This window comes from Mangifera indica, chromosome 5 (assembly GCF_011075055.1).
Source record: "Mangifera indica cultivar Alphonso chromosome 5, CATAS_Mindica_2.1, whole genome shotgun sequence".
Taxonomy (NCBI): Eukaryota; Viridiplantae; Streptophyta; class Magnoliopsida; order Sapindales; family Anacardiaceae; genus Mangifera; species Mangifera indica.
Genome location: NC_058141.1, coordinates 15,896,599 through 15,913,266, shown reverse-complemented (window position 1 = coordinate 15,913,266; position 16,668 = coordinate 15,896,599). Strand labels below are relative to the sequence as shown.

Sequence of the window (16,668 nt, the reverse complement as noted above, 5' to 3'; positions counted from 1 at the left end):
ATAGTTTAGCAACTTTATGTCAACTATCTAAATCATGGTTTTACATATATGAGTTCGGGGTCATCATGTGTTCTAATTTACTAAATCTAATTGACTCTGCTGTCAAAGCAATAATTATTTAAAAAGAAAAAACTACTAAAATAAACATTATTTCTTAAATTGACACCTTTTACCTTGGTTATGACCCAGATTATTATCGGAAAACATGACAATCAGAACCAGCGAAAGAAATTCATAACAAAACACTAAATTAAGATTAAGATAATTACAACAGATATTAAGTTATCAACCCAATCTTACATAGTTTGGAAATATAATTAGAAACAGAGGACCAGAACAAACACACGATAAGATATAAATTATACAGATAGGTAATATGGCAGCTATACCCTCCTCTTGCACATCCAGCAGCAATGAGAACACAAGATATCATATACCTAAAAAAAGAAACACACCCATGCAACAAAAATTTAACGCAACAAACTGGAGGAGAAAAAAGACAAGAAGTCATGTGGGTGAATTCCAAAGATACAGGTCATTATATTTTTGGCGTACCTAATCAGAAGGGAATTCACCAACCAAAAACTTCTCATCCTCCACGAAGATCTGCAAATTCTTTGATTTCATAAGAAATCCAACAGCTTCTTCATCAAATTCCACCAAAAAAGCACACTTGATCAGTTCAGAGAGTGCACTTATATGTTCTTCTCTATCCCATAACAAACCCTCGGATATGACTTGTGAGAAGCGGGTTGCATATTCTATGAGAAATTTGGGTCCCCTAGACCTATCCATCTCCTGAGTATAAAACCTTGAACTGTCTTTATCCCATAGAATCATTTGGCATTCTGTGACATCCACAATTTCACCTGTCGACATTGATAAGCTATACTTCGCAGTGATTGGTTCTGGAGTCTCCAGAGCAGTGAGATTGAGGAGGCACTTCACAGTTTCATGCCTCTTTTCAACTTCAAGTTTAAGATCAGCGAGGAAGCCTAAAATGAGTTTAATCAGCTCTCTGCAAATTGACACATCACTTGGATTCACCTGCTTGAGTTCCACACCATCTTCGACGGATAACTCTTCCCTCTGTACAGATTCAGAGATTGTGCGAACCCCAAGATTCCTATAGACTTCAAGCAACTTGGTCCGAGGTAAAGAATGTGAGCTGGACTGAGGGCACCAGACAAACAATGAGCGAGAGGATTTTTCGAATGAGTCCTTAAGTTGAAGGTCGTCAGGAATAAAAGCATCTCGCTTGTTGAGCAACAAAATCCCATCTGAGCCTGAATCTACTGGCACCTTCAGCAAGCTGTCAGCGAGAAGTTTATGTTTCCCCGGACTCCAACCGACGACACAACGCCAAAATGCACAACACTCATCCTTCGAAAGTTGCTGTCGCGAGCCTTCCCAACCCATCCAAAGCTTGCAATAATCATCAACCGAAGGATTGGATTTAACACTGAAAGCACTAGTGAAGAAGCTCAGCAAGTTACGTTCATAGTGTTTATCTAATACATTCAGCTGAGAACTGAACAGACCGTCTTTATCATGTAAAGCACACTTCTCAGGGTTGACCCAGTGTCCATTCTTACTTCCATCAGGGATCCATATCCTTTTTGCAGCTTCACCATTAACTTCCCACTTCATTCCTCCTAAGAAATTATATATTCGAACAATAGTGGCAAAGTCAGAGTGAGAATCCAGGTTGTCGGCAAGCAGCGAACATGCACCCTCAACATCAACGGTTACTCCTATTGCCCTAAGCTCTTCACGGTAAGATTTGATTTCAGAGCCATAAAACTCTTCATCAATGAAGGGTCCATCTCTCCGGTTCAAACACAATTCCCACTTGGAATCGAACAAGCAGCATTGGTCTGGGCTATAATAATCAGCTGCATCATAAGTCTTCAGCCATTTGTTAGAAACTTTTTTGTAAAAGGAATCGGGCAAAGAATATTTCTTCTCTTCTGACAGCCGGATGCATTTAAGCAATGCAAGAACATTTGCAGGAGTGAGGCTGCTGGGATTCACAAAATTTAACAGTCCATTAACAACAAACTCCACACCATCTTGAAGTCGCACAATGACTCCCATACTCTTTAGCTCTTCTCTGTATTCATAAATGGCTTTGCCATAACAACTTTCGCGGTCATCTATGAAAGGAAGCGCGGCTACAGGAGATATGAACACCCATTCGGGACCAAAAAGAATGCATTGTCGTGGAGATCTAACTGGATCACCAAAGCAATACTTAGTCCGCAGCCATTTTTCACCACAGATGCACATCATAATCTCAGGAGGAAAAACCAGAGACATCGCCCTTAACTTTCTGTAACACGAGAGAAAGGTTAGCACATTGTTTTCTGAAATGGACGATGAACGGGCCTTCTGCTGAAAAATTCTGAAAAATTCTTTCATGGCTATCTGAAAATCCACCACGACTCCTAATCGCCTCAACTCATTTACCCAAGAGTACATGCTGCTTTCATGGAATTTCAGATCAAGTATTGGGATATCGTTGAAAACCTGTAGAAGAGAACCCCATTTAGGATCTAACAGAAAACATTCACCTGGAGACTTGTAACCAGCAGTTGTCTTCAAGCATTTTGCACTTTGAAGTGGTTGAACAATTCGGTTATGAACATAGAAATCTGAGTTACGTATGCATTTCAGAACCAAAAGCACAGCCTCATCAGTGAGAGCAGTCAGGTACAATGGCGATTTTAAGTGCTGAATGACAAGCGCATAATGTTGATTGAAGCCAAGTACAACACCGAGCTGCTGGAGCTCCTTTTTGAAATCAAGGATTTCCTTACCATAGTAAGCTTGATCAATGAAAGGAATGTTGCTGATTTCTGCTGCTGCTTTCCACTCCTGATCAAATAAAACAGATCTATATGGGGACATGTAACCACAGCAAGTTTTTAGCCAACTTCCTCCACTGATACTGCTAATGAAACTATCCGGTGAAAGGTAATTTTCCCCCAGAAATTTAACAAAATTCAGTATTGACAAGGCGCTGCTTCTAGTAACATTGGAGGAAGCAGTCTGCGACATGAGACGTTTCCCAATAAATTGACACGCTTCTGAATATTCTAACATAACTCCAATAGCCCTAAGTTCCACTTTGTAATTGTGTATACTTTCACCATAAAAACTCTGGTCGATCACAGGAATGTCAACGAGCACAGATCCGTTCTGCAAAAGGGTTCCCAATGATGATTTGATAAAAAATGACTCCGACGGCGGTTTATACCCAGGAGAACCATTCATCGTGACTCTCAGCCAGCTACCTTCCTTCATGCATGTCAACAGCCTCTGTGGTATAGGAGTTCCCTTATTTTTCAGGTTTTTAACCCAATCCAAGAGTAAGAATGCGTTTTCCTTGGTGAGTGGGGAGTACAGAGCTGGAATCCCAGCATCGGGAGGAGATATATCGGGGATATCAGAATCTCCAACACAAGACTTCAGGAACTGTAAGAATTGTTTTCCATTTGTACTTTGCTCAGCATAGCAGCATGGACGCAAGTAATCTACCCCCAACTCAATATAGCCTTGTTGTGTCCATGGGTTTGAAACAAACAGATTCACCCAGTTGCTTCCGTTAGCAGGAACAAGGACCCCATTTCTTGTTGTCTTCACATTACCGTAGTTATCAACGAGTGGCATACTCTTACACAAATTTCGAACGCACTCTTCTGATATATAACGCTTTAAGTATGAGTGATATAAGAAGTGAGCGAAGGCAACAACAAGCTTGCGGTCATTATTGAGATAATTAATAAGAGCGGCTGCATAATTATACACACTCACAGTATCAACCTTCACGCAGTTTCTCAGCCATGTCAACAGATTTTCCTTCTGATAACATGATTGAATAGCATCATAAGTATTCTGTGGCATAAAAAATCGATTGGCAACGAATCTGAATTCCTTGTTCCAATTAATCAACCAAGATAGATGCTCTGAAAGACAGACTACTCTCGTACTGCCATAACCCGTTGGGCTTCCAATACTGCACAGAGCCACATTCCCATTGAGGTCAACATATTTGATCAAGGATACATTTCTCATGTTGGTTGAGATGAAATTGGGTGACCAATTATTGGCTACGAAAATGAGGAGCTCCAAATAAACATCCTCTGACACTCCCAATACCAGATTCGAACCCTGGATACACTTTGCATACCATTCATTGTTTACTGATCCCACACCCAAGAAATTCAGTACCTCATTATACTCAACCTTGTCGAATGCAGAACTCAGAATATATATTCCATGGGAAGAGAGATTATTCAAGCTCACGCCTTGGCTCCTTGCCTTGTCCAAAATATTCCAGAAAGCAGGCATCAACCTTCCCACTTCACGGGGTTTGTAGAAGTATTTCTGCTCCAAGTTTGATTCACTCGGAACAATATTTTCTTCTACCAGCTTTGCTTTAATTGATTCTCTTACAGCATTCAGCTGTTGATAGGAAGAGCTTTTAACCGGCAAGAAATTGAACATCCGAGGTAAATTTGATACTGGAGCACCTTCTGTTTTGACCAATGATTCTAATGCTTTGACAAAAGCAGATGGCACACAGTCAAGAATTCCTTCATTCCATTTGTTACCAAATAATATTGATTCCCTGGATGAAGCAAGAAGGAAATCTGCTTGAATTATGAAGGGAAAGTTTGTAATCATCTCGGTTGGAAGAAAAGCGTAAACTCCAGGAGAGGTTGCCCCTCTCTCGAGACGGCTCCCAAAAGGAAAAGCCAAAGTGATCACCCACTCTTCTACGTCCATCCTCCTTTCCACTCTGTTTTCCTCCTTTACAGGAAATCTCTGCCTCCACATATAGTAGCCGCAATCTTTTTCAAATTGGTTCCCAGTTGCAGACAGATGGAGTGTAAAGGACTCAGCATCAATAGTCTTCCTTGTCATAAAGTTAGTCTCACTGGTGATAGCAATGGCACTAACATTACTGGGCTTGGGATCCTCATTATGTTCCTTTATAGATAGTTGCCTGATTTTGGTAAGGAACAACAGAATTTCTGGATGAACACTCGAAAGCTGTTCCTTGACAGGCTGGACTTTGTCAGGCTTCAGGGGTAGGATTATTACAGTGTTCGGGAGTGTGGAAGCCGAGCCATATATGTGCTTGATGTCAGAAAGAGTTGGCTTCTCCTCAACCCATTCAGGAACCATGTACGCAATGCCGCAGTGTGGGCAGGGCTCTTCACTGAATCGTATCTGATAGCCACTGCTGAATATGTAAGGCCTAGCAGTGATCAGAAATACACTCTTGAAACCGATTCCTGCAATGCAGGTTACCAGAAAAATATAAGATTTATATATAATGCATTGGATATTGTAAAATCATTAAATTGTTTCGTAGAACTAAAGAAGAAACAGGACTACTGGTGAAGATTTATTTATTTATTTTTTTGTGTTTCTCAAATAATATGATACAAAATGCGAAATATGGAATGAGTAATGTGTGAATGGTATAATACCTTTCTCCCCAATTTGGCCACGTTTTCTTTTGCCTTCTTTTGTGGAGAGACCAGCACTGCAAATGGACTCCATGTTCTCAGCAGAAAACCCCTTCTCATTATTAAATACCAGCAACGTAGCTGTAGCTCCTGTGCCAGTAATATCACGAGAGGTTAAAACAAACTCAAATGATGGATCCACACCCTCAGGATACTCGTTGTCTTCAGCATTCTGTCAACCAAAAGCAACATCACTTATGTATTAAATTCATCAGTCATCACCATAACATTCACAAACAATGAAATATAAGGAATAACATAATTTAACTGACTTTATCACTAAATTAATGTTACCCTCTCTCTCAATTCAATCGTTAACGAAACTCAACCATCAATATTTTCCTTTTTGTAAGTTTTGTACAAAAGTTCAATCATGTCGTGACCCAAGATAAGCTTAGAGAGGAGTTGACTTAAGGTGTTCGGTTAAAAAAAATAATAATAACTAAAAAGAATTTTTTACAATTTCTTTAGGTAAATATGAGAGACTTGATCACTCAACTCAATTAATCACGTCAAATGTTATAACAAGAATAAATCAAATATCACTTTACGAATATATCAAAATAGATTGAAATATTAATTATATCTCCAATTCAAGTCCCTTAAAATTAGACATGGTAATTCATGTCAAAGGATCGTATTTATATCGTATTAGTTTATATTTCGTGTTAGAGACTTTTAACTCTAATATGATTTAAATTAAAATTGTATCAAATTTTTTTAATCTTAACTCAATCCTTTAATATTCGAATTAATCTGACTCGACTTAAATTGGCCTAAAATTATCTATTATTTTTACTTTCTAAAGTGTTTTTATTGTTTTAATTTCTTCAATAAATTACCTTAACATACTATTAATAAAACACATAATATAACATTTTTTCTTATTAACAAATAGTCTAAGAATTTAAATACTAAAAGTTTTAAAACACGTCAATACTCTGAATAACTAAATCAAATTCTTATTACTTAATAATAAAATAAAATATTTAAATAAAAGTAAAAATAATATGAGTAATTATACTTATACAAAAATACAATTATATATAATTAAATATTTTAAATTCTTTCTATAAAGATACAATATACAATTATAAAAATAAAAACTTTAAAAGAATTTTATAATCTAACAAACTAAATCAAATTCTTACTCCTTACTAATAAAATATAAATATTTAAATAAAAATAATAATAATTATAATAATTATAATTATATAAAGATACAACTATATAAACTTTATAAAGATTTTAATTACTATTGATATTATCTTTTAATATTTTTATAATTTATTTCTAATAAATTTTATTAAAATAACAACTCTCCAAAATATTCAAGTTAGTCTGGATTGTATCAGATTACTTTCATATGAACCTTAATATTATCTAATTTAATTTTGTATCATATCAAGTTGATTCAAAATAAATTTTGTGTAAAAAAAACTTAACCCTAACTTAATATTTTTTATATCATTTCATATCATATCAATTTAACGAATCGTACTAAAAATCATCAGCTCTACTTAAAATTTCCTTTTCGCTTTACCAATAATTAAAAAAAAAGCCGCGAAATAATTATAGTTGGTAAGTTGTATAATTTTAACATTTAAAAATAGAAGAAGTGAACCAAAATGATGATGAAATTATTATTAGAAATACACAATAATGATAACAATTAAAAACTCCGATTTTTAAGTTAAATTGATAAAAAAAATCGAGTGTATATAGAATTAAAATTTGCCAAACAAAAATGAAGACAACTGTAAAATCTATTTCCAAACTATAATTGAATATATATATATATATATATATATTTTATTATAACTTACTAAAAAGAATATATATTTATATTTCGAAAAAAAGAGTAGTGTAAGTGAAACCTGGATGAGCTCCATAAGAAAATGCACATCCTTGGCGTAGAGTTCAGCAGAGAGGAGTTTAACCGTTTTTTGTAACATCTTAAAAACAACTCTGTTTTGCTCCTCACGTCCGATCCAGAAATTATTTCTTCGAATCTCCTCAATGTGTTCTTTCGGCGTCAACATTTTTGAAACAATGAAAATAAGTGAAGTTGAGAGAGAGTTTGATAGATGGTGAGCGAAGTGAAGGAGGGAGGGACCGTGGAATATTTAAGGAAGGAAAACTTGCTGGAGAAGGATGTGATAGTTAAAGGCAAACCCAATGAAAGAGGGAAAGTCGTGGTACGGAATCGTCAACTTTAAACGTGGATTCAACTCAACTAAGTTTTTGGCTTTCTGCCTTCAATTTACAAATTTTGTGTGGAATTTCGAGGAGGTGCCAAAGATTTCACTAGTATCAGACCAAATAACTGTTTTTCATTGTTAGATATAATTCTTATTTTTTATTTATTAATTATTAAAAATTTTAAAAATTTATTATTATTATTATTAAAAATAAAATTATTATTTAATAAAAATATATAAAAAAATTAAAAATTTATCATATTTCTATTATCAAATGAGAAAACTAATAAATTTATTACTTCTTGATTTTTCTCTTAGTCTCACTCCATTATTATGTTAAAGTCTACTCAATAAAGATATAACCAAAAAAAAATTTCATTTGAATTTATATTATTTATAATGACAAAAGATTATTTTCCACTCAAGGTTTCTTTAACTATAAATATAAATACCTACTCATCATTTGTTTTTATTATTAATTTTTAAAATAAATTATTGATTTAGTAACAAAAACATCTCTATAAATTAATATATATTTAAATTTATTTTTAATTGCGTATATACAATACAATTATCCTTTATATAAAAAATGAAATTTAATCAATATAATTAAAGTAAATTTATCAAATTAATTTCTTGTTTCACTTTAATATTTCTACAATTTATTAAATTCATTCATTAATCTAATAATTTATTAAAAATTTGATATAAAAAATATACAAATTTCAAAATGTTGATTATTTTATTTGAAGGTATTTTTTTTAATTATGTATTAAATGACAATATCCTCTTCTACATGTTAATTTTATATTTACTTACACTATTTAAATAAATTTTCAAATGTTTACTATATTCCTAATTTTCAATCTATCCTCCCAAATCAAATATATATATTAAGCATTTCATTTCATTATATTTCTAGTTAATTTGTTGGAATATATATGTCATTGTTGTAAATTATTGAAAAGAAAAGAAAGACAAAAGAGAGATGAAAAAATGTGAAGTTTCTTGATCAAGAAGAAACAAAACAAAATGCCCTCAAAGCCATCATATTACCAATTCACACACAAGACTGTGGGGTGGGGGTTGTATTTATATTCCTTTCCCTCTGCTCCAATGGCCCCATACCATAACCAATGAAAAGTGACTCACAGTTAGGGCTGGCAATTTAGACCCGACCTTAGGGGTCTCGACCCTCCCCGACCCTAATGGAGAGGGAATTCTCCGATAGAAACGAGGGAGGGGACAGGGATGAAGACGGGGATACAACTCCTTCCCGCCCCCATCTCCATCAATTTATATTAATATATTTATTTAAAATACTAATATATTTTTTATAGTTTTAAATTATTTATATTTTTTCAAATTTATTTAAGTTTTTGTTGTATATATTAAAGTAGTTAATATATTATATTTGTGATATTTGAAATAGTAGGCTAATTTTAATTTTATTTAATTATATTATTTAATATATTTATATTGTGTTTAAAAGATAAAAAAAAAAATTTGTAAATATAGAGAGGGGATTTTTCTCCGCGGGGATGGGAAGGGTATTTTTTCTTTACGGGGAGAGGACGGAGAATTATTTTCATCTCCGTAGCAAAGACAAGGATTGATATCCTCTACAGAGACGAGAACAGGAATTGAGTTCCCCTCCCCGCCTCTCCCCGTTGCTATCCCTACTCACAGCCTACAACTAGTGAATTATCAGAGCCTTTCATTTCATTTAATGTTTTCACATAACACATTTTTTAAGGTCATTTGTAAGTCTTCCTTTCTTCATGGGTTGATAATTTTTACACGTGGAAAACTATTTCACAACAGTACAGTCTTTTTTTGTTTTTTAATCTTTCACATCAAAGGCACTAATTAATAAAATAGTCCGATTCAAATAAATAATCAAAACAGTTTGATGTGAACGGAGACGCTTATCGTCAAACTGCAATCCCATTTATAATTTAGTTTAAATTGTAAAAATTGAATTGGATAGTCTACAAATTATGATTTAATTTGATTTAAATTAAAAAAATTTTAAATGTTTTTTTTAGTTTAAATTATGATTTAGTATATTTTTAAATTAAATCAAATAAAAAATTATATTTTTTAAAATACATATATATAATTATATTTTACTGAATTTTTTAATAAATAATTAGATGTATTATTTATTTTTATATTTATTTATCACTTTTTTATTTATATTTCATATTTATTTTATGTATTTATATTATGTTTTAAAAAATTTTAATTAATTTTATTAAATAATATATATAATTAAAAATAAATAATTTTAAAAGTTTAAATTATAATCTAAACTAAATTAAATCGTATTTTTTTAAATTAATTTTTTAATTTAGTTTGAAAAAGCTTTTAAACCGTACTAAATTGAATCATATACATCCTTAACACTGAGCACGAAGCATACATAAGATTGGATGAAGCAAATATATTGTCTATGATTTTTAAAAAAAAAAAAAAAAACTTTAAACAAGAAGGAAACATATGTATATATACTGTAAAAAGAAATAATTATTGGCCAAAATCACTATTTCCCACATAAGGATTGTCAAAGGATTTTTCAAACTTTTTAAAAGTTTAAAAATTTAGCTTTTTCATCTGTTTTCTGCCAAGAAAGTAATTTATTAAACATTGAAAGAATAAAATTTTAAATTTTAATTAAAAATAAAAATTAAACTCTTGGCTTTCTTAGGTAACATAGATGAATTTCACTCTCGTTAAAAATTATTTGATTTCCTCATCTCTCAAATTTCATCCCGTTGGATGATTTTTAATGTAGCTTTGGTTTAGTACTATCTTTCGTCTAAAATTTCTTCCAATCCCTTACATGTTCATTCAAACTTAAAAATATCTCTTTTAGTCTTGTTTTTGGTCTTACTCTTCTCTACTGAGAATAGATGTTTCGATATTTCTGTAAAAAATAGATACCACTCTTCTACAAGTTTTTCTAAAAGATATGTTTTGCTTCATCACTTTTAATATCTTTTGTTTGGTATATTTTTTCTTGTTGGATTGACCTTGATTACTTGAACAAGTAATTGAATGAGATAAGTTAGTGAGGAAGAAGGAAAAGATTTTAGCATTGAGAGATTTTAAAGATTTTATTTGTAAAAGAGGTTTGATATATAATTTTATTATTTACATAAACTTTAAATTAAAAGACAATTTTTAGGGTATTTTTTTTATCTTTTTGTCAATTTCATAGCTAATGATAACAATTTTTACTAATATATACGTATGATTGGTGGAAAAATAGAAATTTTACCTCAAAGGTGGACAAGTATATTTCAACAAACCTTGGGTGGGAAATGGTGATTCCACCTTAATTGTTTTACAAAAAATTATGGTTATGCTTTGGGCAGTCAGGCCCTTTTCCATAATTATTAGTATAATGAATCTTAGATTTTAAGAGCAAAAGACAAAGCAGAGGGTTAGCTAAAGTTTTTACTTTGTGTTAGCTCTATTTTTCGGCACCACCATTTTAAAAGTGGGTTTGGATTTTTATTTTGTAAGGAACTAAATTTTATTATTATTTGAGTAGTTGGAATCAATGTTTGGGGAAATGATAGACAACCAAAACTTACATCATTTACCAAGGAGATAGGAAAATGTCACACTATAGAGCTTCATCTTCACTCTATCATGGGAATTACATGACTCAACACCATGAAATTTCATGGTGAACTCCAAGGATATAATATCTATATCATATTACATCATATGTAAAAGTGGTAATGGACCTAAGTTAAATCATTTGATCAAGATCGTGGTGTAACCAACCATTTCCAACTATTATGAGAATTGTTCATGGATTTTTAGGGTTGATAGGTTACTACTACAAATTCATTCAAGGGTATGGTGAAAAGGCTTGTCCTTTAACAAATTTACCTAAATAGAATTTATTTGGGTGGAATGTAGGAGCATAGGCAGCTTTTGAAGACTTGAAGAAGGTTGTCACAACCGGTCTTGTTTTGGCTCTTTCAGACCTCTCATTGCCATTTTTGATGAAGTGTGATACATCCATTTGGCGACAACAAAATCGATTAATAGCAAATTTTAGCAAGACCATTTCAGAATTAGCGTTGAGTAAATCCATATAGTAGAAGGAACAAATTTACAAAGGTTGTTTGGTCATTCCAATCCAAAAGGATCTCTGTGGATTCAATAGTTTCTCCATGAATTCCATGCCACACCCACTGGTGGCCACTTGGGATTTCTTCACACATATAAGCGACTAACAAAAATTTTGTTTTGGCCAAGAAAGAAAGAGGATATTATGGAACTCTTGGAAGCTCCCTAAAAAGGACGAAGCTCTTCTACTTTTCAAGTCAGATCTCGATCGATCGACGTTCCAGAGGAGAAAAGAGAGATCTTTGGAGCATGGTGATACCTCTGGAAAGCTTTGTCATTGGCGATTGAGTCGAATTTAACACCAGAGATTGAAAGCTAAACCTTAGGGGGGGGGAATGTTATTTTTTAAAACTTCGCCTAGGAAAAGAAGGTTAGTTTTTAGGGGTTAAGGCAGAAAAAAAAGATAAAATTTTAAAGAATTAGAGTTCCGTTAATTTTAACCATTTATGGGTGGATAAATGAGATTTTCAAAGACAATGGGGGGAAGCAGTTACTATTAATAGAACTCTAATTCCTTAAAATTTTATTTTTTTCCCCTCAAACCCTAAAAACTAATCGTTTCTTCCATAGGTCAAGTTTAAAAATGGCATTTCTACCCTTAGGGTTTAGTTTCCAATTTTCTACGCTAAATCCGATGCTATCGCCAATGATGAAGATTCTCCAATGCATCACCATGCTTCAACGATCTCCCTCCCCTCCTCTAGACTGTTAATCAGCATCGAATGAAGCTAGATAGATGAAAAGTTTTGTAATTGGTCGACGTTCCAGAGAAGGGGAGAGAGATCGACAGAACATTGTAATGCATCGGAGAATCTTCGTCATTGGCGATAGCATCGGGAATTGAAAACTAAACCTTAAGTGAAAATGTTATTTTTTAAAACTTAACCTAGGTGTAAATTTTTAGTTTTTAGGACCCTAAAAATTAACAAACTTGGGTGGAAAGAAGATTAAATTTTAATTTATTTTTAATATTATAAATGAAAGAACGATTTTACTTTTGAAACTAACAAACTTAACCCCCATGGGTGGGTATTTGGGATTTTCATAATTAAGGGGTAGAAACATGAAATAAGAGGATACTTTGGGTGGGAAATAGTCCTTTGGCCTTTTAAAAATTCAAACATTCACTTATGACCCAAATTCTATTAAAATTCTCAGTTAAAGTTAAAAGTAAAATCGTCATTTAATAAAAAAAAGTTAAAATTCTATCACATTTCTCCCTCTTAATTTAAAAATCTAAATTTACCCCATCCAAAGTTTCAAAAGTGACAATTATTTCCCTAGGGTTTTCTCTCCATCTCTTCGATGATCGATTTCTTCCAGGTTGTCAATCAACCTTCCTTTCTTCTCTGTCGACGCTCCTCCTTCTTTGTCTAAGACGGAGACTGTCATTTGTGTCTCACACGAAGAAGGAAGAGTGCCGACGAAGAAAAAGGAGGGAAGTCCTATCAACGATTGAGAAGAAATCGATTGTCAGGAAAAAGGAGAGAAAACTTTAGAGAAAAAAAATTATTATTTTTCAAATTTTGAAAAAAAATTTGGCCTAGGGAGGGAATGTGAGATTTTAAAATTAAGGGGGGGAATGTGATGAAAGTTTAGTTTTTTTAATTTTTGGTTAAATAACGATTTTATCTCTAATTCTAACTGAAATTTTTAATATAATTTGGTTCATGGGTAAAAATTTTAGTTTTTGAAATGAAACTTTGAGATTTCACTATACTTTGGGTGTGAAAAAGTTTGTTGGCTTATATTCACTAATTATCCCTATAATTTATTTTGTATTATTTATATTACTTTATTCATTCATTAAATAATAAAAGATTTTAAATTAATGTGACAAATAATTTACAAGAAAAATTAGCTATCACTTCTATACTTAAAAAATTATTAAAATAATAATAATAATTTTGTTATATTTTTATTCTTATTTATTAAATTTTTAAATTAAAATGCCTTTACATTCAATTAAAATAATTAAAAACCTAAACCCACATTTTAACTATTTTACTCTTATTCAAATAATTATTAAAACTAACATTTACATATAATTCAAATTATATTTTCAAAATTCATACGACCATCAACCATCACTCACCTTCACCTATCACCGTCTACACCTATCAGAGTGAGATTGAGAGGAGATAAAAATCAATGAATGAAGCAAGTTAATGTCAAACCCCCACGAATGAAGCAAGTTTTTTTCTGTTTTTTGAATCTTTTGAGAAAAGTCTTCCGCTGAGAATCTAGAGTGGAAAGAAATCTCCCATCAACCGCAACCTTTGACATTACTTTACAAAAGCCATTTATTAATGAAGAGACTGACTCAGCATAATGCATTTCTGGTGTGTAATCTAAAGTAGTCGAAATATTGGAGCAGTAATTAATTAATTATACTTAAACAAACACTGGCTGCATGCATGCTTTTCAAAAGAAGAACCGCACTTCTTGAGATTAAAGCTTCGTCTCTGTTACTTGAATTCTTTACTCTGAAGATTAAACAGCTTTATATGACATCATATATAGAAATATTAATTAATTAAAGTATAAAGACAAAATAAAAACATGTGAAGATACCTACTGTCGCTGGTAGAAGAAAATTTCAATTATGGAAAGATAGAAAAAGCAACATCTTCGCTATGAAGAAAAGTGGTAAGATCAAACTTGGAAAATGGCCTGGTTTTGACCTATTCAATATTATCTCTTTTGGGTACTTTGCTTTGTTTAAAGAGGCAATCTACCCTGACTTTATCTGATTTCTTTCAAATCAACCAACAAAATCTTCCTATACAAAATAGAAGCAAATAAACTTTCGCCTACGGGGTTTCTGTGTCATCTCATCTGCTTACATTCGAAAAATTATCAACCTATCCTGCTTGGAAAGTTAAAGGCTGACACCCTTTAGCATTAAATAGTTTTTCGTTATAATAAAGAGAGGCTTTAAATCAAGTAGCACTAAAGATTAAAAAGGGAAGAAAAACGAAGCAATTAACAAAATATATAAAACCTTGAAAGCTTAATCAGTAAGTCACCTGCATGTTTGCTTTGTTATTTATAATCAATTAAGTAGTCAAATGCTTCGAAATAATAGTTCATCTTCTCAATCCAAGCATCCAAAACACGATGGGGGCGGTCAATAAGATAGGATTTAACTGCAAAAGAATTATCTAATAAGTAGAATTATAATCTTTACCAAAAGAGTGACAAGATTTTAGGAAATCTTGTGATAAAGAAAATTCTGATGGATGTCATTTCACTATCTAAGAAATCCTGTGATAAGTGACCATTAAATATTGTTAACTACTAATTTAAACCATACATATATAATTGTATTATATCATGAGAGAGTGTCCTTAATGTGATGTATAAATTCATTTATAGGTGGGCATCCTGTAGTATATAAATATAAAACTATCACATTTGTAAATTAAAATAATTCGTGATTGATTATTCTTAACTTAAACATTTTATATATTCCGAGAACTTTCTTAATTTGGTGGTAAATGATATCAAAACATATGTGAGGAGATAGTTTATAAGCACTTAAACAGATAGTAAATCAAAATTTTGAACCTAACATTTTCTCAATAAAATTGTGTATATATAGTTTCAAATATATAATTATGTATATTTATAATATGTTATTATATAATAAAATAATTTTAAATTAAAAATCAAATAACACTCCTTCGTATAATATTTAGTTATCTTTATATTCAATTATAGGGTTAAAATTGTATACTTCAATTATAAACTTAAAATTGTATAGGCATATCCGTGCTCATATTTTATTGCGGCTGGCACTCTTTAAGGTAAGTCTCTGTTTTCCATGAGTCATACAGACTAATAATAAATAAAAGGTGGAAGATTCTAGCAATCAAAGTAGCACCCACGCCCACCTTTCTTTTTTAACTTTTTGGTATTTCCTTTTTGGCCAAAAGACTGTTCCCACCCAACGTTTAATGCAATTTCAAACTTTTACCTGTTAATTTTTAAAAACTCAAAGTTTCACCCATAAGTTAATTTTTGTTAAAATTTTTAGTTAAATATGAGTAAAATCATTATTTTAATAATATTATTAAAAAATATAATTGATTATATTCCCTCCAAAATTTAAAAATTAATAACTTCAATTCTATTTAAAGTTTTTCAATTTTAAGAAGTCACATTTTCTCTCTCAAATTTAAGGGTTTTTCTTCTTTATCTCTCTAAATACCATTGCCATCTCTGGCAACTTTCCCTTTTTATCCTAAACCTTGACAAAGTTTCCAATTGGGGACGAACGAGTTTTGGATAATGTCTTGACGAAGTCCAAGATGGTGTTTATCACCAATCTAGACATGTCTTCGTTCATGAAGACACCATCCAGATAAGTGACGAACACTACCATCTCGTTTGGATGCATACATATCAACATCTGGGTGGCATTTATCACCTATATGGATGACGTCTTCATGAACTAAGATCTAGACGATGTTTGATTTAATTTGGATGGTGTTCATCGAATCTAGATAGGTGATCGGAGAGGTGGAAAGGGGAAAACATAGTAGGTCGACAACGATGATTTATGGTGGAAAGGGGAGGTAACTGAAGAGGTGAAGAAAGAAAGCTCTTGGTTTGGGAAAAAGAATATAACTTTTCAAAACTGAAAAACTTTAAGTATGGATAAAGTTGTTAGTTTTTAAAATCAAGAAAAAAATATAATAAATTATATTTTTTATATTATTTTTAAAATAAATATTTTATCTTTATATTCAATTGAAAATTTTAACCAAAGTTGG

The 16,668-nt window shown here is 31.9% G+C and overlaps 1 protein-coding gene across 1 annotated transcript; it reads right to left on the bottom strand.

The window, feature by feature from the left end:
* Positions 1-231: 231 nt before the first annotated feature.
* Positions 232-7,644, bottom strand: LOC123215739. The gene is made up of 3 exons (XM_044635953.1): positions 7,418-7,644; positions 5,502-5,712; positions 232-5,303 (listed from the first exon to the last, which is right to left on the bottom strand). Exons 1-3 carry the CDS (start codon positions 7,580-7,582, stop codon positions 556-558), a joined length of 5,124 nt encoding a protein of 1,707 aa, XP_044491888.1. The 5' UTR covers positions 7,583-7,644; the 3' UTR covers positions 232-555.
* Between the last annotated feature and the right edge of the window lie 9,024 nt (positions 7,645-16,668).